Source organism: Amphiura filiformis, unplaced genomic scaffold (genome assembly GCF_039555335.1).
Source record: "Amphiura filiformis unplaced genomic scaffold, Afil_fr2py scaffold_21, whole genome shotgun sequence".
Taxonomy (NCBI): Eukaryota; Metazoa; Echinodermata; class Ophiuroidea; order Amphilepidida; family Amphiuridae; genus Amphiura; species Amphiura filiformis.
Window position 1 is genome coordinate 2,004,829 of NW_027305485.1, and position 27,757 is coordinate 2,032,585.

The 27,757-nt window shown below is 37.9% G+C and overlaps 1 protein-coding gene across 2 annotated transcripts; it reads right to left on the reverse strand.

Moving 5' to 3' along the window:
• Nucleotides 1–12,222: 12,222 nt before the first annotated feature.
• Nucleotides 12,223–27,351, reverse strand: LOC140143369 (uncharacterized). Of its 2 annotated transcripts, none has more exons than XM_072165225.1 (3): nt 27,252–27,351; nt 16,863–17,153; nt 12,223–16,237 (listed from the first exon to the last, which is right to left on the reverse strand). In XM_072165225.1, exons 2-3 carry the CDS (start codon nt 17,109–17,111, stop codon nt 15,764–15,766), a joined length of 723 nt encoding a protein of 240 aa, XP_072021326.1. In that variant the 5' UTR covers nt 17,112–17,153; nt 27,252–27,351; the 3' UTR covers nt 12,223–15,763. The 2 variants fall into 2 exon arrangements, with proteins under 2 accessions (XP_072021326.1, XP_072021325.1); XM_072165224.1 differs by having other exon boundaries at nt 27,236–27,351.
• Between the last annotated feature and the right edge of the window lie 406 nt (nt 27,352–27,757).

The window sequence follows — 27,757 nt, forward strand, 5'->3', positions numbered from 1 at the left end:
AAGGTGCGTCTTGGATCAATGAATGCAGTGGGGGAAAATGACCCACCAGAAACATACAGGGTGTCCCTGAAAGAACTGTATCGTAAGAAACTTGTTTGGGTGTGGTTAATGAATAAATCGGCTATTACATACTTTTTGAATTTTGACAATTGACCACACCGTTTGTGAAATATTAGAATTTTACGAAACTCATTTTCAAACCTTTCCACAGATTCAAATATCAACCGATCTGTATTTAGAGTGCTAATCATTGCGCATGGGACGTCTATTGTCATTGACGGATTTGACTCCGTGGAACGAGCTGAAAATTGGGTAGTTTCGTAAAATTCTTTTATTTCAAAAACGGAGTGGTCATTTGTCAAAATTCATAAAGTATATGATAACTGATATATTCCTCAACACATTATTCACTTGGTTATGTATGGTTTATGCATTTAAGGGAAGGGGTATGAACGTTTGGACAGTATTTATTTTGGGAAATTAGAGCACATCAGACATATCGAATTGCATTCTGAATACGAAGAATGTCATTCTGATATCAGATAATTTTGATTTTTGAAATTACGCAATTTAATACACATTTTATGGCAAATCATTAAAAATTGATATTTTTGATATTTAACAGTACTTGAAGTAAACTTTATAAATCTGATGATTTATACTTAAAGTGTATGTAGGTGGGATGAAAAGCCGACGATCAATTGAAAATTTTGACCTTTTGTATTGAAGATATGGATTTTTTTCCCAAAACACCAAAAAAAAATTTTGGGAAAAAAAATCCATATATTCAATATAAAAGGTCAAAATTTTCAATTGACCGTCGGCTTTTCCTCCCTGCTACACACACTTTAAGAATATATCATTAGATTTATATAATTTACTTCGAGGAATGTTATATATCAAAAATTTGAAAAATGTCAAATTTTTATAATTTGTCATAAAATTTGTATTATTGCAATTTTCAAAAATGAAAATTATTTGATATCAGAAAGACATGCTTCAGATTCAGAATGCAATTCGATAGGTCTGAGGTGCTCTCATGTCCCACAAAAATACTGTCGAAACATAATAAACGCTTCATTTTAGATCCCTTAAATTGAATTAAAATTCAATTTCCGCCGATAGATGTTTCAGGGACACCCTGTACAAAAGTGGATTCCAAGTTCCATGTGCATTACTTTTTCATTTTGATCGTTTTTCATTATCATTAGGACACAAAGCCCATTATCTGACAATTTGGTGGAAATGTCATACATGCCATGCTGATCATTCAGCATGGTTCCTGTCATGTTCTTGATGGTAGCCAAAAATTACAAATTTCATTTTAATTAAAACAAATCTTTTCTCAATGTTTCAAAGAGAGTGAAGGCTTGGTGGGGTATCAGAGAGAGTATGGGTCAGCCTGGTGGTGTTTTAGAGCGAGTGAGTGTCTGGTGGAGTATAAGAGAGAGTAAGGGTCTGGTGGGGTATTAGAGAGAGTGTGCATGGTTCAGTCTGGTGGTGTTTTAGAGAGAGTTATGGTCTGATGGGGCATAAAAGAGAGTGAAGGCTTGATAGGGTATTAGAGAGAGTGTGGGTCAGTGTTATGAGCATTACATGTACAGGGTGTAACAATAAAATTTGTACAATTTTGAAAATAGAATGACACAAGCATGCTGCCTATTTTTTGGTTTGATATTTATATGTCTATCAAGATCATTTCTTTAGCCACCAGATAAGCTTTGTTCCAATAAAATTGTAGGTATACAAGTGAAGATATAGCCAATTATGTAACCTAGTCTTAAAACCGCTTGGGCCACTTTTGTCTAAGTGTTACAAAAGTGACTGAATAGAGTTGAATCATGGACCACTTGGACGGCGCTCTTACGATAGGTCGATTTAAACAGTGGGGTATTCGAAGTGGTAGAAATGATTAAATAATAGAATATCTCCTTGAGTTTTTGAAAGTAACAACTAAGCACTGACATTACAACCTCATTTACTAGAAATCGTGGCTGCAGCTCAACACCTTCAACCCCAATTCACGTTGGAAGAGCGTATTTTATGGTTGTGATATTCGGTAGCACATGGAGTCAAGCAGAAACCATAAGATTGTTTATCTAGCTCATTTTCCAAACTCACATCTTCCATCAAGGCATAGAATTACATATAACTATGAGAAGTATGTAGAATTTGTTAACAGAAATGCTGGCAATAGTGGTCGCCCCAGAACAGCTAGAAGCCCAGCTGAACTTAATTTCAAAATCTTATTGTTTTGTACTTATGGATGCAAAAACTGTTCTCGGTTTTACCAATGATATCTCAGGCATATGAGAAATTACTTTATTTGTAAGATAATTTGAAAGAAATTTCATGACTTCATTTATAGAATTTAAAGAAATATCATGTTATTATTAAGTTCATGTTAATCATAATTATGAACAAACACCACTTATAATTCTTTTGTGTCAGTTCTTTTGATGTTAAATGCACGATAAGCACAATCTACGCGATTCAAACTTGATATACGCTAACATGGTAAAAGTGGCCCAACACGTTTTCTGGACGATTTAATTAATCAAACGTAACTTTTGAACCCAAGCTAGTAAAGAAACCAACTAAGCGTCTTCTTTTAGCCAAGATATTACTGACTGTATTGCATATAACATCTGTGCCGTAACTCTTTTAGTTTTTTCCTGAGAAGTCAAAATACAATTGTACAAATTTTATTGTTACACCCTGTATATCAAATGTAAACTTAAAACAACGGCTTTCACATGGTGCTCACCAAGTTTTCGTTTGTGAATAGTAGGGGAAGGGGGTTAGGTGTGGTCACAGGCATAGATATTCATGTTTGGTCAAACACAACTGCCATCTAGTTTTAAATTGAATATATGAATACAAAAGCCACCTAAGTCCATACTTTGGCCAAATTGATTTAAACATGGGAAATTGTTGCTATACATAGGCCTGCCATATGTATGAAAGAACAACTCAAATTCATTCTCTGTGTCTATTAAGCATGTGAAAAATAGCATGTATGAAAGAATCACCCAATTCCATGATTTGAGTCTTGTAACACATTGATTGAAATCCATTATGTATAAAAGTCCACTTGTAACACATTCATTGCTAGAGAGTGACTTTTGAACAAAAATGGGTTTAATAAAGGAAAGTGTGTGGTTTATATTACATGGCAGAATGCTTATCAACATTATACATACCTGTGTGCTTTATTTTGTATTATCTTACTAGTGGTAATCTCATTCTAACATTGTTGTCTTTGTATATGATTCAAAAAACCACCTAAGTCCAAAATTTAAAATGAACCCCACGAAGTCCCTGAAATGCTAATCGTCATACCTAATACAGGTTAATCCACTCATTTGCGCGTAAAACTTACCATATTGACCAGGTAAATCTAACTGAAGGAATTAAAATGATACACAGGTTTTCTCTCAAAATCACTTCCTATGGACTTAGGTGGCTTTTGTATTCATGTATTCAATTGTCTTGCATCAAAAATAAAGGTAATAATGAAATGCAGTCAAATAATGATAGGGTTGCCTCATTATTTGATGAAACTCACCAGAAACTTATCATCAACTTTCATTAGCCTAAACTGTACCCAAAGGGATTCTGGGAGTTGGGAGGACAGACCTTTTTCTGGAGGCTTAAATATCACCAAAACCTTTATAAAAAATGAATTTTGGCTCCAAAACGGCTGATTTTACATAATTTTACATAATTTTAGCAATTTTCTACCATAACCAAATACATTATGTACTGTGCCTGATCATGAAAAAAAAACCCTTTTACATGAATCTTTGGTCACTCATGATATCACCTGGGATTGTTACATTTGGAAGAGGCAAGCATCAAAATTGATGGGTACTGATCATTTTGATACAGCCTGTATAATAGGTCCAAGTAAATAAAACAAACACGCAGACAGGTTACAGTATATTATTTGTCTTTATATACATATCAGACTTCAGATAAAATGGTCTTTACAACATGGGCACACAATTTAACTTGACTGTTTACAACATTATTTGTATACAGGAGACAGAGACTTGTATTTTTTTTTTATTTTTCCATTTATACCAAGTTTCACCACTACATTAGAGTGGCAACCCATCACATCTGACAGCTTCCTTTTATAGTCAACTGTTGTACAAGGCATGGTGAGTTAATCAAAGATGTTATTTAGTGAATAGGCTCCCTCATCCTTGTTTATTACGGTTCCTTTGCTGGGGATCCAAATAGCTTCTTTAAACCACCTGATGGTCTTATCAGCTTCTCTGTGAACAACTTTTGAGTCTTCTCAATTGAATATATGTGATGCGATCAAGCAAAATCAGTCGGAACTCGAAAATATTAAATTTTCAGTTTCTTGTAGGATAGTAAAATTCATTTACAAAGCTGCATTTTGCAGAAAACCCCATTGAAATTGAACAACCAGTTCCAAAGATATAAGCAATTAAATAGTTTCCAAAACAACAGGAAACAAGAGGAAATACTACCTTTGTTTGGTTATATCTCAAAATCAATATTTCCGAGTTCCGACTGATTTTGCTTGATCGCATCACATATGTGTACATCCATATCAAAACAATGCACTTGTCGGCTGCTACATGTGTCTCATTTTACATAATAGTTAGGAATAAATACCAGACTCATCTCAAGTGGACGTCACCTCAAATCATACCGAAGTCACTTGATTTAGGAATACATGGAACATATTCCTAAACTATGTGACCTAGGGATGTTTTGAAGTGACGTCCACTTGAGATGAGTCTGGTATTTATTCCTAGCTATTATGTGAAATGAGACACATGTAGCAGCCGACATGTGCATCGTTTTGATATGGATGTACACATATATATGAATACAAAAGCCACCCAAGTCCATACTTTGGCCAAATTGAGTTAAGCATGGGAAAGTGTTGCTATATATAGGCCTGTCATGTGTATGAAAGAACAACTCAAATTCATCCTCTGTGTCAATTGAGCATGTGAAAATAGCATGTATGAAAGAATCAACCCAAGTCCATGATTTGAGTCTTGTAACACATTGATTGAAATCCAGTATGTATAAAAGTCCACTTGTAACACATTCATTGCTGGAGAGTGACTTTTGAAAAAAAAAAATTGGTTTAATCAAGGAAAGTGTGTGGTTTATATTACATGGCAGAATGCTTATCAACATTATACATAAGTGTGCTTTATTTTGTATTATCTTACTAGTGGTAATCTCATTCCAACATTATTGTCTTAGTATATGATTCAAAAAACCACCCAAGTCCAGAATTTAAAATGAACCCCACAAAGTCCTTGAAATGCTAATCGTCATACCTAATACAGTTTAACCCACCCATTTGCACGTACAACTTACCATATCGACCAGGTAAATCTAACTGAAGGATTAAAATGATACAAAGGTTTTTTTCTCAAAATCACTTCCCATGGACTTGGGTGGGGTTTGGATTCATGTATTCAATTGATTGAATGATTCGTAGAGGCAACAGTTGAACACGGTTTGTTGGAAACTAACTACAGGTAAATTCATTCTTGGCTAAGTTCGAACACTTGAGACGCTAGTGGCTCTGCAATAAACACAGGCGCATATAGCGTGGTACAGAAGAAAACATGTACACATCTCATTGTGTACACATTTAGTATGCTACATGGACGCAACAGGTACGTTCGAGCTCGGTCAAGAATGACTTAATTTACCTATAGTGGTGAAGTATCACTAAAAATGCAAGAAAAGATTTCATTTTTCATGGAATGGTATGCAAAGAATACAAACTTCTCAGACTTAATCGATTAACACTACAGATGAACTTGTCTATATGATTATTGTTTACGATTGGTATTTAATCCTGATAACCCCCAGATGGAGAAGTTGAACCATCACTTTTTAAACCAGTCTTTGACACAGGGTGTCATTTTCTTTGGACATCACAGGGGTCAGTGAATTATGTCATCACTGACAAGTGTCAACTTTGTATGACCCCCCATCTTGAGATGAAAAATTTTATGACCTCCATTGCGCACACACAGATCCAAGGAAATGTTCTTGTTTTGTAAATGTCTAAATAATGCATGAAAATATTTACTGTTAGACGCGAAAAAATGAAACCCTGTTCTACGGGCGGATGGACGGACCTTTCAAGTAGGGTCGGACGGTCAGCCTTGTTTTTTTTCAAAATCTGAAAATAATTTGCAATTTGAGAAAATACAAAAAAAATTTTGTTCCTGAAATTTGGGTCGGCATTCATTTGTACAAGAAAATTGTCAAAATCTGGGTCGGTCGGGCCCGTAGAACAGGGTTTTCTTTTTTCGTCGCCTTACCGCATAGAATGTGCGCATAAATGTGTGAACATTATAAGCCCTTGATAATTTTATGACCCCCTTACTTTTGGTGTAGAAAACTATGACCCCTTATATATAAGTGACTTGTCCTTATGAAGAAAATTACATGGCCTCTAAACCTAAAAGTTGAGTGCCTCATCCCATAGTTCAACATCAGTAATATATTATGCTGCATAGCCTGCAAACTTAACTGGCAATTTGCAAGTACCGGTATGAAGAGTCTTCATAGTACAATGCATTGCAGGCCAATCATTCACAATCAAATTCTATTTTTAAACAAATATTAATTCAAAAGAAATAGGCATTGATACAAATGTCTATATATAGTATCTATGAAAGAAACATGTACAATAATTTTTCTAGTATAAATGTTTATATAATGTCATAATAATGATATTGCAAAGGTAGGTAGGTATTTAGTTCATATTTATAACCATCTATCTATACTAATAAAATAATAAGCGGTCTCTGTCTATCTGTGTATCTATCTATCTGTCTGTCCGGCTATGCGCGGTCTCTGTCTATCTGTGTATCTATCTATCTGTCTGTCCGGCTATGCGTTTCGCCGCGCTTCGACGCATCGTGCTGAAATTTGGGATATAGATAGGTCTTGGGAAAAGCATGTTGGCCATGTGGTTTTGAAGGTCATCGGAGGTCAAGGTCAAAGGTCAAAATTTCAAACTTTGTCCGATCGGGCCCAAACTTGGTGGGTGGAATCCTTGATAGGAGGGGAATATAATGCGCTAAATAAAATCGAGGTCAACTGAGGTCAAAGGTCATTACGGAGGGGTCAAATTTCAAACTTTGCCCGATCGGGCTCAAACTTGGTGGGTCGAAACCTTCGTATGAGTGGAGCATGAAAAACATTATATGGAGGTCATCTGAGGTCAAAGGTCAAAGGTCATGGATTTCAAACTTTGTCCTATCAGGCTCAAACTTGGTGGGTGGAACGAGGTCAAAGGTCATGTAGGGGCTAAATTTAAACTTTGCCCTATTGGGCTTAAACTTGATAGGTGGAATCCGTCGTATGAGGGGAGCATGAAAAAGATTACACCGAGGTCAAAGGTCATCTGGGGTCAAACAGTATCGCTATCATGCCAGTGCTCTCACAGCATCAGGGCTCTCACAGCTGCAGGTGCACTAGTACTAATAAAATAATGAGCTCTGTGTGTCTGTCCGGCAATGCGTTTCGCAGCGCTTCGACTTATCATCAACTTTCATTAGCCTAAACTGTACCCAAAGGGATTCTGGGAGTTGGGAGGACAGACCTTTTTCTGGAGGCTTAAATATCACCAAAACCTTTATAAAAAATGAATTTTGGCTCCAAAACGGCTGATTTTACATAATTTTACATAATTTTAGCAATTTTCTACCATAACCAAATACATTATGTACTGTGCCTGATCATGAAAAAAAAAACCCTTTTTACATGAATCTTTGGTCACTCATGATATCACCTGGGATTGTTACATTTGGAAGAGGCAAGCATCAAAATTGATGGGTACTGATCATTTTGATACAGCCTGTATAATAGGTCCAAGTAAATAAAACAAACACGCAGACAGGTTACAGTATATTATTTGTCTTTATATACATATCAGACTTCAGATAAAATGGTCTTTACAACATGGGCACACAATTTAACTTGACTGTTTACAACATTATTTGTATACAGGAGACAGAGACTTGTATTTTTTGTGTACAATTCCATTTATACCAAGTTTCACCACTACATTAGAGTGGCAACCCATCACATCTGACAGCTTCCTTTTATAGTCAACTGTTGTACAAGGCATGGTGAGTTAATCAAAGATGTTATTTAGTGAATAGGCTCCCTCATCCTTGTTTATTACCGGTTCCTTTGCTGGGGATCCAAATAGCTTCTTTAAACCACCTGATGGTCTTATCAGCTTCTCTGTGAACAACTTTTGAGTCTTCTCAATTGAATATATGTGATGCGATCAAGCAAAATCAGTCGGAACTCGAAAATATTAAATTTTCAGTTTCTTGTAGGATAGTAAAATTCATTTACAAAGCTGCATTTTGCAGAAAACCCCATTGAAATTGAACAACCAGTTCCAAAGATATAAGCAATTAAATAGTTTCCAAAACAACAGGAAACAAGAGGAAATACTACCTTTGTTTGGTTATATCTCAAAATCAATATTTCCGAGTTCCGACTGATTTTGCTTGATCGCATCACATATGTGTACATCCATATCAAAACAATGCACTTGTCAAACTGCTACATGTGTCTCATTTTACATAATAGTTAGGAATAAATACCAGACTCATCTCAAGTAGACGTCACCTCAAATCATACCGAAGTCACTTGATTTAGGAATACATGGAACATATTCCTAAACTATGTGACCTAGGGATGTTTTGAAGTGACGTCCACTTGAGATGAGTCTGGTATTTATTCCTAGCTATTATGTGAAATGAGACACATGTAGCAGCCGACATGTGCATCGCTTTTGATATGGATGTACACACATATATATGAATACAAAGCCACCCAAGTCCATACTTTGGCCAAATTGAGTTAAGCATGGGAAAGTGTTGCTATATATAGGCCTGTCATGTGTATGAAAGAACAACTCAAATTCATCCTCTGTGTCAATTGAGCATGTGAAAAATAGCATGTATGAAAGAATCAACCCAAGTCCATGATTTGAGTCTTGTAACACATTGATTGAAATCCAGTATGTATAAAAGTCCACTTGTAACACATTCATTGCTGGAGAGTGACTTTTGAAAAAAAAATTGGTTTAATCAAGGAAAGTGTGTGGTTTATATTACATGGCAGAATGCTTATCAACATTATACATAAGTGTGCTTTATTTTGTATTATCTTACTAGTGGTAATCTCATTCCAACATTATTGTCTTAGTATATGATTCAAAAAACCACCCAAGTCCAGAATTTAAAATGAACCCCACAAAGTCCCTGAAATGCTAATCGTCATACCTAATACAGTTTAACCCACCCATTTGCACGTACAACTTACCATATCGACCAGGTAAATCTAACTGAAGGATTTAAATGATACAAAGGTTTTTTCTCAAAATCACTTCCCATGGACTTGGGTGGGTTTTGGATTCATGTATTCAATTGATTGAATGATTCGTAGAGGCAACAGTTGAACACGGTTTGTTGGAAACTAACTACAGGTAAATTCATTCTTGGCTAAGTTCGAACACTTGAGACGCTAGTGGCTCTGCAATAAACACAGGCGCATATAGCGTGGTACAGAAGAAAACATGTACACATCTCATTGTGTACACATTTAGTATGCTACATGGACGCAACAGGTACGTTCGAGCTCGGTCAAGAATTACTTAATTTACCTATAGTGGTGAAGTATCACTAAAAATGCAAGAAAAGATTTCATTTTTCATGGAATGGTATGCAAAGAATACAAACTTCTCAGACTTAATCGATTAACACTACAGATGAACTTGTCTATATGATTATTGTTTACGATTGGTATTTAATCCTGATAACCCCCAGATGGAGAAGTTGAACCATCACTTTTTAAACCAGTCTTTGACACAGGGTGTCATTTTCTTTGGACATCACAGGGGTCAGTGAATTATGTCATCACTGACAAGTGTCAACTTTGTATGACCCCCCATCTTGAGATGAAAAATTTTATGACCTCCATTGCGCACACACAGATCCAAGGAAATGTTCTTGTTTTGTAAATGTCTGCGTAATGCATGAAAATATTTACTGTTAGACGCGAAAAAATGAAACCCTGTTCTACGGGCGGATGGACGGACCTTTCAAGTAGGGTCGGACGGTCAGCCTTGTTTTTTCCAAAATCTGAAAATAATTTGCAATTTGAGAAAATACAAAAAAAATTTTGTTCCTGAAATTTGGGTCGGCATTCATTTGTACAAGAAAATTGTCAAAATCTGGGTCGGTCGGGCCCGTAGAACAGGGTTTTCTTTTTTCGTCGCCTTACCGCATAGAATGTGCGCATAAATGTGTGAACATTATAAGCCCTTGATAATTTTATGACCCCCTTACTTTTGGTGTAGAAAACTATGACCCCTTATATATAAGTGACTTGTCCTTATGAAGAAAATTACATGGCCTCTAAACCTAAAAGTTGAGTGCCTCATCCCATAGTTCAACATCAGTAATATATTATGCTGCATAGCCTGCAAACTTAACTGGCAATTTGCAAGTACCGGTATGAAGAGTCTTCATAGTACAATGCATTGCAGGCCAATCATTCACAATCAAATTCTATTTTTAAACAAATATTAATTCAAAAGAAATAGGCATTGATACAAATGTCTATATATAGTATCTATGAAAGAAACATGTACAATAATTTTCTAGTATAAATGTTTATATAATGTCATAATAATGATATTGCAAAGGTAGGTAGGTATTTAGTTCATATTTATAACCATCTATCTATACTAATAAAATAATAAGCGGTCTCTGTCTATCTGTGTATCTATCTATCTGTCTGTCCGGCTATGCGCGGTCTCTGTCTATCTGTGTATCTATCTATCTGTCTGTCCGGCTATCGTTTACGCCGCAGCTCGACGTTGTCGTGCTGAAATTTGGGATATAGATAGGTCTTGGGAAAAGCATGTTGGCCATGTGGTTTTGAAGGTCATCGGAGGTCAAGGTCAAAGGTCAAAATTTCAAACTTTGTCCGATCGGGCCCAAACTTGGTGGGTGGAATCCTTGATAGGAGGGGAATATAATCGCGAAATAAAATCGAGGTCAACTGAGGTCAAAGGTCATTACGGAGGGGTCAAATTTCAAACTTTGCCCGATCGGGCTCAAACTTGGTGGGTCGAAACCTTCGTATGAGTGGAGCATGAAAAACATTATATGGAGGTCATCTGAGGTCAAAGGTCAAAGGTCATGGATTTCAAACTTTGTCCTATCAGGCTCAAACTTGGTGGGTGGAGCGAGGTCAAAGGTCATGTAGGGCTAAATTTAAACTTTGCCCTATTGGGCTTAAACTTGATAGGTGGAATCCGTCGTATGAGGGGAGCATGAAAAAGATTACACGAGGTCAAAGGTCATCTGGGGTCAAACAGTATCGCTATCATGCCAGTGCTCTCACAGCATCAGGGCTCTCACAGCTGCAGGTGCACTAGTACTAATAAAATAATGAGCTCTGTGTGTCTCGCAGCGCTTCGACGCATCGTTCCAATATTTCGGACATAGATGGGTACCAGGCGGGCGCTGTTTATCGGGTAGTTTTGAAGGTCATCGGAGGTCAAGGTCAAAGGTCATGGATTTCAAACTTTGTCCGATCGGGCCCAAACTTGGTGGGTAGAATCCTTGATAGGAGGGGAATATATGCGCAAAATAAAATCGAGGTCAACCGAGGTCAAAGGTCATTACGGAGGGGTCAAATTTCAAACTTTGTCCGATCGGGCTCAAACTTGGTGGGTCCAAACCTTCGTATGAGGGGAGCATGAAAAACATATGGAGGTCATCCGAGGTCAAAGGTCAAAGGTCATGGATTTCAAACTTTGTCCTATCGGGCTCAAACTTCGTGGGTCGAAACCTTCGTATGAGGGGATCATGAAAAACATTATATGGAGGTCATCCGAGGTCAAAGGTCAAAGGTCATGGATTTCAAACTTTGTCCTATCGGGCTCAAACTTTGTGGGTGGAATCCTTGATACGAGGGGAATATATGCGCAAAACAAAATTGAGGTCAACCGAGGTCAAAGGTCATGTAGGGGCTCAATTTAAACTTTGCCCTATTGGGCTTAAACTTGATAGGTGGAATCCTTCGTATGAGGGGAGCATGAAAAAAAGGTCATCTGGGGTCAAACAGTATCGCTATCATGCCAGTGCTCTCACAGCATCAGGGCTCTCACAGCTGCAGGTGCACTAGTGGAAACAAAAGATTGAGAGGATCTCATCGCTGGAAAGAATATTGTCACACAATATACTTTTCATTAGGACAGAACTCAAGGGTTTTGGAGAAGGCGCAACCAGTAATCATATTGGCCCAATGCTTCAACGGTAACATATCGGCAGGGAATAAATAAAGATTGGGAAGCGTCACTCGAGGATAAATGTAATAAAACTATGGATGCCGCCATTACCCTTCCATCGCGTAGGCCTGGAACACTACCGCGATTTCTACCGGCTGCATCGCGCCCGTGCTTCGCGTTCAAGAAATAAAATTACCCGTGAAAATCATGGCTTACTGCAACCAAGGTTAGACCTTTTCAAGCCTGCAACAGCGTATTTTTTTCAAATGTTGAATAGCTGTTTTTAATACTTTTAATAATATTTTTAGCGCATCCATTAACTTAATTTTATTAAATACATCAAATCGACCAACAATCCCACTCTCCAGACCAAGATTTATACAAGAAAAATACTGTTTCAATCACAAAAATTAACCTTAATTTCGCGCCTACACGTAAGACTTGGCAATAGTCTATTCAGATATCGTTGTCAAGCTCGAGGTGATTGACCCTTGATGATTGACAGTCGGGAACGCGTACTGTGACGCGTAGTCATGGTGCTGGGCACGTTTGGGGGTGCTGGCGACCGTTAAGTCGACGGTCGCCAGCACCCCCTTTTCCCAAGATGGCGGCGCCCATGCTGGTACCAAATTTGTGATTCCCGGCAACTTCTGTATAGCATACCGTAGCGTGCAAATTTGGCCAAATTTGGAGAATCGGCGAATCACTGTCAACCCCTTGATATCGGATTGGCAGAAATTAGTTGATCATGATGCTTACCAATAATGCTTTCCGATAATGCTTACTGATAACATGGTGAAAAAAGCAACAACACTTCAAAATACCATAAAAACTGTCACCTGTACTAATTGTTCTGGGACATCCTGTACATGTATAGGGCGATTTCACGAAGGGTCATTAGTTCAAATCTGCCTCCAGAAGACATGATGCGTGCATAACGCACAAAAACAAAAAACAAAATCCCCAGTTGAAGTGATATTGATTGACTCATATGTGACATGATCAAGGGGAATGTTATGAGCAATTTATCAATGGCTGAAAACAATATAAAACAAAAGAATTTGAACACTGTTTTTGCCAATATCTCAAAAACAATATTAGCGACATCCGACTCATTTCCCTTGATCATGTCACATATGCTTTGTACTTGTTCCATGCATCGTGTAGACCTCTGGAGGCAGATTTGAACTAATGACCTTTCGTGAAATCGCATATAGTGCACAACACCACTTGACAGAGCCAAGAACCCCTTTGCTAAAGTCAGAAATAAATTGCCTGATGACACATGTCAATCAAACTCTCCATGGCCCATGATTGGTTAGTAACTAACCAATCATGGGCCATGGAGAGTTAGCGATAAAAAGGAGGTATTCATCTGTGGCAGTGGCACCTTCATCAGAGAGGAGGAATGCACAAAATGTTAGACGATATCGGTACCTTTACGATGCAAAAACATCTTTTCTAGGCATTGTTGACATTGTGCCTTTAGCAAAGAAAGTTTCCTATTTCGAAGACCCAACTATTGAGACATTTTGTATGTTTAAAAAACTAACCTAAGGGCACACTTGTTTCACTACATTCTGAAATTTCAAACATCACATAAAACCGTCTGAGTTTGATAGACAGGTGACATCAGACATGAACTATCTTTCTTTATTCTGACTTTTACTATAGCACAGATCCATGAAAAGAATTTGGTACGATCCTTTAGCGGTCCAAATTTCATTGGACAAGATTAAAGTTTACTTATTTCATGAGTACTTTACTGAGTCTACTCATAATATTGCAATGGCTACCTTTTGATTACTTACAGTGCATGTCAATCTTTTTATCTCCATTGTGAAATAAAAAGTAACACTGGTTATAGCTTTTAGTGGAATTTTGTGTTGCTCTTGTGCCTAGCAAAAAGTTTTAGGGATTGCTTCAAACCCAACCGACCACCCAAGCCCTCACAAAACCAAGCCCAATCGCCAGTTTCTCCAGGGTGCTAGTCCTCCAGTGGTTGGGTTTTGAAGCCATCCCTAATGACCCTTTATTAGTACTGATTACTGAAATAAAAGAAAAATTACATTCTTGCCGGAAATCAATAACCCATCAGAGTGACAACTATGATGACACATGGGTACATTTTCACCTCACATTCCAAGAAACAATCTTGATTTAAGGGGGTACTACACCCCTAGCCAATTTTTTGCTTATTTTTGCGTTTTCCTCAAAAATTGTAGCGCATTGGTGACAAGTAAGATGTATGTAATAGGGGCAAGGACTACAACTACTGCACTGAAAATTCAGGAACTCAAGGCAAGTAGTTATTGATTTATTGATCAAATATTGGTTTTCCCTCATTTTTGACTGTAACTCCACAACTGTTGTCTGTGCTGAAATAAAATTTCCAGTGCAGTAGTTGTAGTCCTTGCCCCTATAATATACATATCTTACTTGTCACCAATGCTCTATAATTTTTGAGAAAAATGCAAAAATAGGCACAAAATTGGGCAGGGGTGTAGTACCCCCTTAAAATTCGAAAGGAATTTTACATGATTCACTCTCTTTTACATTAAATTCCAGATGTTGACTTAAAATATTTACCAAGACATTGATTCACAGAAATCCTTTGTCCGAGAATCTTTAGAGAATTGGGCTACTGCAGTTGAAATACAAACATGTACATTGTACACACCTTATATGGAAGACATCATAGACATGACCTTAATCTTTCACATAGGGAGAGTGAATTTCAAATGGTGTTTCCTGTAATGTGACTCCATTTAAAATTCACACTCCCTGTGTGGGAGATTAAGGTCATGAGGTGTATGGATTTCAACTGGTATAGACCATTGATTCACAGATTTGCACTGTAATTCTAGCCCTGCTGCCATGGACCATCCTCTAGGTGACAGTTGTCAGGGTGACCTTCCCCTGCTACGTAATGCAAGAAAACCCATTCACTTGTATGCATAACGCAATAAATGCCATTAATGATGAAATTCATCAGGATCGTTCAATTAAATATGTAAATAAATTCTGGTAACAGACCCAAAAGAATATAGATGTCGACAATTAACTGAGCATGTCGCAGCTACCCATTAGTTGGGACGAGAAAAAGCATTGATCAAGAGGCAGACAAAACCACATGTTGGCTCAAAGAAGCTATTTGGATCAAGGGAATAAAACACTATGAATAAGGAGGAGGGGACATACAAATTGAACAGAATCTATGACCAGATCATTTCAAAATGGCAACCTTCAAAAGTGGTGATGTCATCACAGTCACCATGAACTGCCGATATAAAAACACTGTAGTCATTGTAGAGTAAACAAGGTTCCTGGTAGGAACTGAAATATACCTAGTGAGTACTATATTCTTTTGGATCTGTTACCAGAACTTATAAATGCTTTGCAGTTTGATAGTATTAGCTACCTATCTCCACTATGTTCAGAGTCAGTACTTCCATCCTTATCATCATTATTTGTCCCTGATTGTCTTGAACTATTACCATCACTCACTTTTGATACCAAATTCTTCTTCCAATCTTGTTCACTCACAAAATTAGCCCACTGTGGCGTGTTTGGTAGCTTAAAACCAGCCATCGCAGCCTTGATTTGATCATCCCCGGCCATCTGTTGCTTGCGCCATTCCCGCACATCCGTTGTGTCGCTGTACGACACCTTTGTCGCTTGGTCCGGTTGTGGAATTTGATTAGGCATGAGTGTAGCCATGTGTTGGGGTAGATGAGGATGGGATGATGATGAAGTGGAAGATAAGCTTGATACTTGCTGCATCATCGCAGAGTCATACGATGAAGCAGTTGCTGCTGCTGCTGGTGCTGGCATTGATGTGGATCCTGTGGTTGAAGGGGTTTCCGATTCTTCCTCGATATCCTCTGGGCCCTGAGACAAAATTAGAACCGGAATAAAAATGCAATGTCAAATACATGATATTCAGATACAATCCACGCTGAGTAGAAAGAATGTTAAATTCCTTAAGGGTTCGGATAGCAATGTTTGCACAGTACTTTTTGTGGGATCTGAGAGCACATCAGACACACCAAATTGCATTCTGAATACAAGGAATGTCCACCTGATATCAAATGATTTAGATTTTTTGAAATTTACGATATAATGCAGATTTTATGGCAGTTTTCAGTCAAATAAAGCTATGAAATTGGCATATAAAATGAAGTTTGATTTTGCATGACAAATGATCATTTTGCTTCAAGTTGATCACATCACATTAGTGCAAAAAGAGTCAGATGTTGGGAATATTGATTTTGATTGAGATGACAAGTTTTCAACTTCCTTTGTATTTTATTGTTTTGAGTAGCATTAAAATGGCCATATCTCTGGAATTGTAAATCTAACTATATATGATGGGGTTTTCAGCAAAATAAAGGTCAGAGAATGGCTCATGCAATGAAATTGAAAACTCAATTATGATTTTGATTGCCATCAGACTCATTTAGCCTGACTTCATCACAAAAAAAACCGTCCAACGTCGTAAATCCATTGTACTCACATCAGGATCTTGGGCTAACAGCTGATAGCCTCCATTCTGCATCTGTCCCTCCCCTTCATCCCCACTTGACAATCCCTCATCATCACTCTCCGGTTGATCGATCACTACAAATCCCTGCTGTGAAGGTAGAGGTACATCATCTTCTGAGCCATCCTGATGGTCCCTTGGAATCTCGTTGACCCCTCCTTGATCTCTCATCATGCTAGTACTGGGGGGTTTGGAGATCGACTGGTATTTTTGGGTAGACATTTAACACATGATGCAGACAAATTCCAAAGTTGGTAACTGGGTCTGTGTATAAAAGTACCGTAGATAAGATCTAATACAAATCAAGTTGTATTAAAACACACTAAGGTTAATGCCAGAATAATGGACAGGACACATTTGCACTCCCCTATTTTTCTGCGAAACCGTGTAGTCAGGCTTTAATGGATTTTTATATTTTGTGACTGTCAGTACCGTACTGGCTCATGGACATTTTGCAGGACATCTTGCCCTACTTTGTCCTACTATTGTTGGATGTCCTTCAATAACAAGACTTTATCCCAATTCAGCTAATTTTGGTGTCCTTCTATATAAAGTCTGCACAAAAAGTAACTCAGCTGTTATAAATACGCCTATAGATTCACAACAAATAATTGTTTTCACAATATTTCAACATAGAGAGAAGGGTGATTATATACACGCATTTTGATAGTGCTTTTACAGAAAAATACCCAAATTTAAAAGTTGCAGTTTACAGCGATCAATGGTTATAATGCCAGCACTGTAAACACGTAAAACCCGCTATTATCTTCGGCTTACTTCAAATCAATACAAATAACTGCAACTTTTAAATTGGGGGTATTTTTCTTTCAAAACACTGCTGTATTGTCAATATTGAACAAAATTGGACAAATGGGGTATCAAAATGCGCGTAAATAAATCATCCTTCTTTTTATGTTGAAATATTGTGAAAACAACTATTAGTTCTTCTATAGGCGTATATATAACAGCTGAGTTACTTTTTGTGCAGACTTTAGAAGGATGCCCCTTAATTTGGTACAAATTCTTGATGTTTGCCAGTTTTTAGCAACTTGCAATGTTATTTTTCTTTGAAAATAACATTTAATTAAATACTTAATTCTGTAACACGACTCAGTTTAGTTCAGTCAATATTGATCAGCATTTATTTACGAGGGTTCCCTTTAGAGCTCACATCCTAAATGGTGATGTGGTGAATCATGATCATCAACATAATATCATAACATCCCCCTTCTTTTAAGAGTTTGTTCTTTCCACTTGGAAAGTTATTGTTCTCAATTTCTTTTAAATGAAATATCTCAACATCCCCTTTCTTTTAGATGTTTTTCTTTTCATAAAAGAGTCATTTTTCTCAAATTCCTGTGATCACTTAAAATTGTCCTGAAAGATTTCTTTCTTTCAGTTCCTTAAGAAAATAAAATGTTTGGATCTCTCTTTTTAGATCAGATTAATTTGAATGGCTTATTCTTTTAATCTTGAAAAGTCCTTGTTCTTTATTTCTTGTGATCACTTCACTATTAAATAAAGCAAATGTCTGTGACTGTCTTTTTTCTAATAGTCTCTTTTGTATTTAGACTATTTTCATTTTTTGTGTGTTCAAAACTTTAACTTTAACTCTGAAAAGTTTTAATATTGAAAAAGATCAACTTTTCCAAAACTACTAAAACTTCAAATCAATTTCCAAAATTGTTCGAAAGATTTCTTTTTTCTTTCTTTTGGTTTAATCAAGTGCCAACATTTGGTCAGGTTTAAACATAATCTTTCAAGTAGCTAGGACATCTGATCTTTCTTCCGGTTTGGTAGAGAGTTCTGGTTCATGTCCCTGTACTGGTCTTGGTTCTGGCATTGGTCTTGGTTCTGGCATTGGTCTTGGTTCTTGTTGCTGGTTTCTCTGGTTACCATGGTTACTGGTACTTGTCTTCATCTCTGGTCTCAAGTTCTGTTTTGGTGCCGTTGACTTTCTTGGTTTCTTTGTTGCATCTGAGTTCTTGGTTTTCTTGTCTTGCATGGTTTTCTTGTTATCTTGCAAGTTCTTGTTCTTGTCTTGCTGTTGTCCATTTTGGGAATTGAAAGTCTCTTGTCTGCTTGTTGCAGCAGGCATAGTTTCTTGTCTTGTGTCTTGAGGCACCTTCTCTTTGTTTATCAGAGTTTCTGGTGGTGTTTCTGGAGTCTTTCTTAGATGGACTCTGTTTCTTGTATAAATTCCAGAGTCAGACTCGACTATGTAAGAACGTTCATCTAGGCGTCGTGTGACTATGGCTTTCTGCCATGTCTTTTGTCCTTGGACAAGTGGTTTCATTCTGACAACTTGTCCTTCTTGCAGGGGAGACAAGTCTTTGGCATTCTTGTCATAATGTTCTGCTTGTTTCTTGATACGGGTTTTCATGTTGGCAGTCTCATCAATCACTCTTGGTTTCAGCAATGCTGCTGAGGTTGGCAGAAGTGTTCTGGTTCTTCTGTTCATAAGTCTTTGTGCAGGACTTGTATCGAGTCCTTGCGTGGGTGTATTTCGATGGTCTAGGAAGGCTATGTATGGGTCTGTTCCCGCCTTTTTGCTTTTAGTTAGTATGCGTTTGGCCGTTTTGACTGCAGATTCAGCCTTGCCATTGGCTTGGCTGTTTCCTGGACTACTGCAGAGGTGTTCGAAGTCCCATGTACTCGCGAATTGATGGAAGGTTTCAGAGGTGTATTGCGGACCGTTGTCGGATACCAGTTAGGTCGGGCTTCCGTATCTGGCGAACTGGGTCTTCAGTTTCTCTATCACTGTTGCGCTGGAGGTATCTGGTAGTGGATCGACTTCCCAGAAGTTGCTGAAGTAGTCAACTGTGATTAAGTAGTCCTTGTTTTCCCATGAAAATAAGTCTGTACCCACTCTTTCCCATGCTCTGGTGGGCAAGTCATGGCTAGACAATGTCTCTTTCTGTTGGCTGGTTTCAAATGTGCGGCAGGTATCACATGATGCTATGTATTCTCTGATCTCCACTGATATACGCGGCCAAAACAGATATTCTCGCGCGCGTCTGAGACAGCCGTCTGTCCCAAGATGTGATGAGTGGATCTTTGTCAGCATTTCGTTGCGTAACTTTTGTGGTACTACCACACAATTAGCCTTGAAGATCAGTCCATCTTGTACGGACAGTTCATCACGGTAGTGGAAGTAGGGCGTGATTTGCTCAGGTAGTTGATTACGCTGCTCTGTCCACCCGTTGATGATTGCCTTTTTCAGCATTTGTAGTGTCTCATCTGTTGCAGTTTCTTGTCTCAACTGTTCTAGTCTCTCGTCCCGTATTGGTAGAAAACTCACCATGTTGATTTCTTCAAACTTTAGGCCTATGTTTTCTGTGTTGGGCAAGTACGCTCTAGACAGCATATCAGCGAGGACCATAGTCTTACCCGGACTATACCGAATGTCATAATCATAACTTTGTAGTCTTAACAACATCCCTTGGAGACGTTTTGGTGCTTTCACCAGTGGCTTCTTTGCGATCATTTCAAGTGGTTTATGGTCGCTGATCACCTGTGTGAATCTACCAAAGGTATACTGATGGAAACGCTCAAATGCAAAGACTACCGCTAGCATCTCCTTTTCTATGGATGCGTATCGCGTCTCTGCGTCGATGAGTGCTCGACTACTGTATGCAATGGGTCTACCATCTTGCAGGAGTGCGGCTCCCAAGCCTTTACCGCTAGCGTCACATTGAATCATGAGGTCTTTGCCTGGATCGTAATACGCTAACACTGGTGCTTCAGTGACCATCTTCTTGACTTTGTCAAGTGCTTCATCATGTACATGCATCCAGTGCCACGGCACTTCTGGTTTGACTAATTGTCTAAGTGGCTCAAGTGCTTCTGATAAGCTAGGAAGGAAACGGCTCAGGTAGTTCACGAATCCTACCAGTCTCTGAACATCATGTACATCTGTCGGTGTTGGCATGTTAGCGACTGCCGCGACCTTAGCTGGGTCTGCTTTCAGACCTGTATCTGACAGTAGATGGCCAAGAAATGGTATTTCTTTGGCTCTAAATATGGACTTCTCCTTGTTGAGTTGGATGTGTTGCTCAGTACAGCGCTTCAACAGCTGTTCTAGGTTAGCGTCGTAGTGGCTTCGTAGTCTTCACCGTTACCGTGAGACTACTAGGTCATCTCACGACGCATTAAATAACACCGGTCAACCCTTCTAAGGCGACATGTATGCGGTGTTGAAAAATCTCGGACGATGCGCAAGTACCGAAGGGTAAACGGCGCCACCTATAGCATCCGAATGGGCTGTTGAATGTGGTCAAGATGCTGGACTCATAGTCCAGTTGGATCTGCCAAAAGGCTGAGCTTAAGTCCAACTTTGAGAATACTTTGGCTTGTGCTAATTCGGTAACACATCATCGATCACTGGAAGTTGATACCGAGGGCGCTTTAATGCCTTGTTAAGTGGCCTGGGATCAATACAGATTCGAAGATCACCGTTCTTCTTCTCGGCTACCACTAACTGGCTAACCCACTGAGTTGGTTCCTCAACTGGTACCAAGATTTCTGCTTCCACTAATTTATCAAGTTCATTTTTGACTTTGGGTTTAATTGCATGTGGAAGTGTGCGAGGAGGCAATATCTTTGGCTCAACGCTTGTGTCAGTTTGTAGGTGAACTTCACCGGGAAGACACCCTAATGAACCATCAAACACTTTTGCATAGTTCGCTTCAGGTTTGATGTCTACGCTGGTTTTGGGCTTATCAACTGCTGATATCTTAGGCCTATTGAAGTTCTCTTCATTTACTGTAATGAATCCCATGTGTTGGCTGGCTTTACTACCCAACAGCGGTGTAAGGTCCTCTTTGACGACCACAAACTCAACCGAATATTTCTTACTATTCTTGGGATTCAGTAGTTTCAGTCGGCATGTACCGAGTGCTTCACATGTGGCATTGTTCCACATTCTCAGTTTATTACCTGTAGACCTACATGTAGGAACAATGTCTTTCTCATCCACAAATTTCTTGGGTATTGTGTTTACTTTGGCACCACTATCTACCTGAAATTTCACAACTTTGTCATGTGGTTTGATGAGCATTTCTGCAAAGATATCCTCAGTAGGCCTAACCCCATTAATTGTGTGATCCTCAGACTCATGCTTTACCACATTGATGTATTCGGTGCTTGCTGCTTGTGTCAGAGTCGGAGTCATACTCATATGTAACGGTTCTCACTTTGGATTTAGTTTTACAGACTTTGGCATAATGGTTTTTTAACCCACACTGATTGCAGGGAACTCCGTATGCCGGACACTTTGTTTTGTCCATTGTGTGGCTTTGCCCACAGTATTTACACTCTCTGGGATCATTCTTAAGCCTACATGTACTTTTGTCATTGACACTGTTCTCGCTTTTCTTAGGCCTAATCTGTTTGCTCCTCTTTGGCTTTGTGCCATGTATTTTAGCGGAGCCTTCAGTTTCAAATGCACTTAATTGTGACTCAGTTGTCTCGGCACTCTTACAAATATCTATGCATTTTTTCAGTGTGAGTGCTCTCTCTTGGAGAAGGCGTTTACGCGTGCGTGCGCTACTTAGGCCTACTACTATTCTGTCCCGTAACAATGTATCTTTTAGACAGGGGCAGAAGTTACATGTTTCCGCAAGTATGCGGAGGCCTGCAACATAATCATCAAATTTTTCTCCTTCTTTTTGGTCTCTTTTGTTGAACATATATCGCTCATACGTTTCGTTAATGTCACCAATAGCATACTGGTTAAATTTCTCAATTATAATTTCAAGCTTGAGCTTGTCAGCTTCCTGCGCGAAATCAAACCCGTTGTAAATTTCCAAGGCCTTTTGCCCAATCGTGTGCAGAAAAAGTGCAGTCTGATATTCCGGCGTTTGTGCTGACAAATTGGCTATAATTGAATAATTTTGCCACATCTGGCGCCAAGTTTTCCATTTTTCCATTTTTCCATGGATACCAAATGACCTGGGGCCTGTATACCGGCCACTGCTTTAAGCTTTGCTCCAGCACCGGCACCGGGCTGATCGCCATGTCCTGGATCATCATGTCCACCATTTTCATTGCCATGTGCACCGTCACCGGCTCCATTCTCACCTTCGTTGAGGGGCATCACGACAATTAATCCACAAAAACACCGTTTAGAAACCTTCTTTACAACTGCGAGTATAAAACGCTTTTACCCGGACTTCATAAAGTTATCTTAAAACGGCGAAAAAGTTAAAATCCCGAGCTGCCTACCATGTAACACGACTCAGTTTAGTTCAGTCAATATTGATCAGCATTTATTTACGAGGGTTCCCTTTAGGGCTCACATCCTAAATGGTGATGTGGTGAATCATGATCATCAACATAATATCATAACAAATTCCTTCCAATTTTAAAGAATACTTTACAACTTTCCTAGTTGAACTCAAGATGAAGCTGTAAAAAGGATTACACCCCGGGGATTACACTGTAACCATCGAGCTATTAATAGAAGGAGAATCCACGAACCCAGTTCCCTTTGTACTATGATCGTTATGAGTCGATACTGAGCAATCAGGTATGAATGGTGCACTATCGATTTGCTAAGCTTCTTATCTATTGAGCTTGGCCGGTTATGAACCACCGTTATCGCAACTTCTAAGCAGAATGACGTCATTTTTACCCACAAAGCATTGTGGCCGTGACCATAAACAGAGGAAAACAATTTACTTCCAGTAATTTTATAACGCCAATATTTCTTATGGCCAAGCTTGGCGGATCGTAGAAAAAACATTGCCAGTCTTGGAAAACCTTTCCAAATCATTTCCACTGGTTTAAAAGTCCCGCAGACACCTGCCAGTATTACTAATCACAATAAGAAAAAATACTGTACATAAATTCACCGTAACTTTGGAAGGAAATGAGGGAATTCGATCAGGTTTTCGCTAGTAAATCAACTTGAACTCGGAAACACAATGACGCAATCGAAGATCATGTGACCGATGCAAAAGGGCACTAATACCATCCATTTCCGGTACGGGTCACCTGGGGGGTCGGTTTAAATTAAGTTTTAAAATAGATGATCGATATTGTTGCATAACGATCATAAACATCAAAGGCCGTGTTTGAGCGACTGCACTGATTAAATCCATTCAAGTGATGACTCGCATTGAATAGCGTAATCGGCTTAACCCTATTGAGTGGATTAGGATTTTTCTGTGGAATAGCTCGATGCTGTAACCAAGTACCAAGATGGGTAAGACTACATGTAAGAGCCATCTATATGGAACAACCCAATGAATTTACAATTTCAAGCATTCACTCGGTCGGACATCCGGGAACATTGTCCCCTTCCTCCCTTTGCACAAGCGCGCGCATAGCAACCAGCTCGAGAAAGGGGAACTGCACATGCGTACACTGGTTTTACAAGGGCTATTTCCCCTTTGTGACGTCAGCCTGACCAAGAGAATAGGAGTTTGGCAAGAAGAAGTACACATAGCTTTTTCTTTCTCTTTCTTTCTCCCTTTGTAGTGCTGACTTCAAATAAACGAAGATAACTTGCACTGCGTTGCTCGAAAAACACTAGCTACGAATTGCTCACGGATGCCCTCGCATTCGTAGCTAGTGACCTTTCGTATCTGAATGTAGTTTGTAAACATGTAAATAACACCGTATACTTAATACAATAGGCCACTGACTGCTTCAATAAGCATACCCTCAAATACCACTTTCCACATAACATGACCTACCAATTTGTTACTATACACGTTCCCAACATAATTCTCAGTTCGCATTTCAAGTGCAATTAAGTGGATATTTCATCACTAAAATTGCTCCCATTTTTCCATTGATCAGCGATGATTCAACTGTCAGTTCACGAAGTAAAATTGACTGTTGTTTCTAGTTTGTAATTTCAATTTCCCTAGACATGTGTATTAAACAAAACTCTTAAAAATAATAAATTTTTCTAATTGCTACTGACAGTATATCGGAAATTACTTCTTCATTAACTGCTGATTTGTTTTTGGACTATACATGTATATCAATATTTTGTATTGTTAAATTAGGTTTGTACTAAAAAAAGCCCTTCGCACTTGATTATTAGTTTCCTGTTTACCGCCCGCGTCCAAAATTGAAAATCTCAAAATAATTAATTATTTTGTTTTTATATCTAATTTTCTCCTTTAAAATAACTTTCAACTACTTCTTCTTGCCATTTTTTTACTTTAAAAATATCAACAATAATGATGAATGAACAAAGAGTACAACTCCACCTTCACTTATTTATAAAATCAAATATTCTTGTGAAATAATTTTAAAAATGCCCGGCTGCCGCTCTAGTCAAAATGAGTCAATAGTTGCTTGGAATAGTTCAAACTAAATAAAGAAAATAAAAGATAATTAATAATTATTGATTAATAATTAAAAGTCACCTCGTCCCTCTTCCAAAATCTTCAACAGGAAACTAATAATCAAGTGCGAAGGGCCTAACATAACAGAGACAAGTCCAACGCAGCTAAAACGCTCCACCTCATTGGTTAAAAACTAATTGCTTATCATGTGAGCCTGTTACGTCGATAATATTCTCAACCCCACAAAACGTTATTCAGTCATTAATGAGCACAATTTATGTGTGTGAAATGCCCTCATAGATTGAGACTGTTTCACCATCAGCACGGCGCAAACAGCTACAATAATAATAGCATGTGCAGGCCGGATCCAGCTCTGAAAAACTTGCCAAATATTTAGCTGATATTTCCTTTATAATGTTAGGATCGTATGCATCGAAAGTCAAACAGGTAGGTAGGCCTACATGTACATGTAATAGTACAATAAAACTTATATAATGACACGCTTATTAATATGTGCTGGTGAATTAAGCCAATACATAGCATTTTTATCAGTCATGGACAATTCCACCGTTACGGACGTTACAGATACATTGCAACTTTTAAGTGAATAGCACACATGTTTGCTGTTAGGATAACACTTTATTTCTTAGTATGCTACTAGTACACACTCTAATGTTCAATATAATGAAGCAATTTTGTTTTGGCTTTCTTATTTAATTAGCTACAGTTCTAAGTTACGCGAAAGTGCCTGCCATTTTGACAGATGGTACATATCCTTAAATCGCCATTCATATCTGTGTCTTATTTTTTTCTGTTAACTATATTGAGCAAGCCCTGACTCCATTCTATGTAAACATGAAAAGCAAGTTTGAAATTAATACTCCTGTACCGTCCTACACTGTTGATTTAGTGTTACGGACGTTACATTTTATCTCAAATGTAACGTCCGTAACATTTTTCATAATGAAAAAAAACTGTCAAGGTACTTCCTCAGATTTTTTTCTTTACTATCTTGAAGTAGTCCGAATAATCAGACCCAGAACAAAATATTAATTTCTGACATGATCGTGTACTGGGTCTGAACTGTTTCCATATGAAATCTTGATGGCAACTTGGACAATAGAAGCACATGGTTCTACGTGACAGCTTTTTAATCCCTATTCATGTTACGTGAATCACGCTATTGTGGACCATCCTTCTGATACTTGGAGTGTTTGGACAAGCGGAACGGTCTTTTGTCTACCTCTCTGTTTGTAAACAAACCAGGAGGTCGAAATCGTCCTCCTCGCCGAATACGAAAGTCAGCGTAATAGTACGGCACTAATCTTGAAGTAGGTCTGACATCAATCTATGGAGGCATGATTAGCAAATTTGAAATAAATGCTCCTGTTTTGAGCAATAATGTTCTAAAATTTTGTTACGGACGTTACAAAAGGCACTTTTGGCATGGAATTGGCCTCATGTCAGTGTTTATATCCCGGTTCATTTTTATACACCGAAGATCCGACCGATATGTGATACGAACAGATTCTAAGCTTTGACCGTTAGTGAATATTTCGAACAAGCACTGCGGTGTGCACATGCGTCGTCTCATACTTCATAGGCGACAGAAAATGAATTACGGTGCGTATAAAAAAAGTGCAAGTAAAAACTGGAGGTGAGATGATGGAGCTACCTCAGTGGTCGGCCCCTCATTGTCAGTGCGGCCTTCCCTTGAAGCTCTGTGTAATTAGACAAACATGTAACTATTTAAGCTACAAGAGCTTTTGTATTTTTTAGTATTTTTTTGTGTATTTTTTAGTGCAAACTCTAATTGAAATCATGCAATTGCGTTGCACCAGCTTTTTGTATACCGGTACACATTTTATCCCATACCGTGCCTTGTGCAGAGCTACTACCATCATGACTACAACATGTATACTACTTACAAGTTAATACATGTACTAGATAAGCTTTAGAATTAGATAAGCTTACCCGGGAAGCTTACCAATTCATGAACTGGTTATTACATAGTCCAAACTTTTAATATTATTCATATCTTACTTTCATCTACAATTACCTCGGACGACTTTATTCTACAGCTGAAAGAAACGCGTGAAAAGGGTGAATTTTGCACAACAAGCTTCACTTCGAGACTTGACAGGAATATAACACTTCCGGTGGTGGGAGACACTTCCAATAAAATTACAAGAATTTCTTTAAAAAATGCCCAGTGTTGTACTAAATTCACAATCACAATCGAGTGGTAAGTAAAAGTAAAAAAATCAATAAATCAATAAATCAATGCAATAAATAAATAAATAAATAAATAAATAAATAAATAAATAAATAAATAAATAAATAAATAAATAAATAAATAAATAAATAAATAAATAAATAAATAAATAAATAAATAAATAAATAAATAAATAAATAAATAAATAAATAAATAAATAAATGCAATAAATCAATGCAATAAATAAATAAATAAATAAATAAATAAATAAATAAATAAATAATATATAAATAAATAAATACAATAAATAATATATAAATAAATAAATAAATAAATAAATAAATGCAGTA

Coding starts and splice junctions, on each gene's coding strand:
- LOC140143369 (XM_072165225.1), bottom strand. CDS start 17,111: ATGTCTACCCAAAAATACCAGTCGATCTCCAAACCCCCCAGTACTAGC. Junction 16,238..16,862: donor TGTTAGCCCAAGATCCTGAT/GTGAGTACAATG, acceptor ATTTTGTCTCAG/GGCCCAGAGGATATCGAGGA.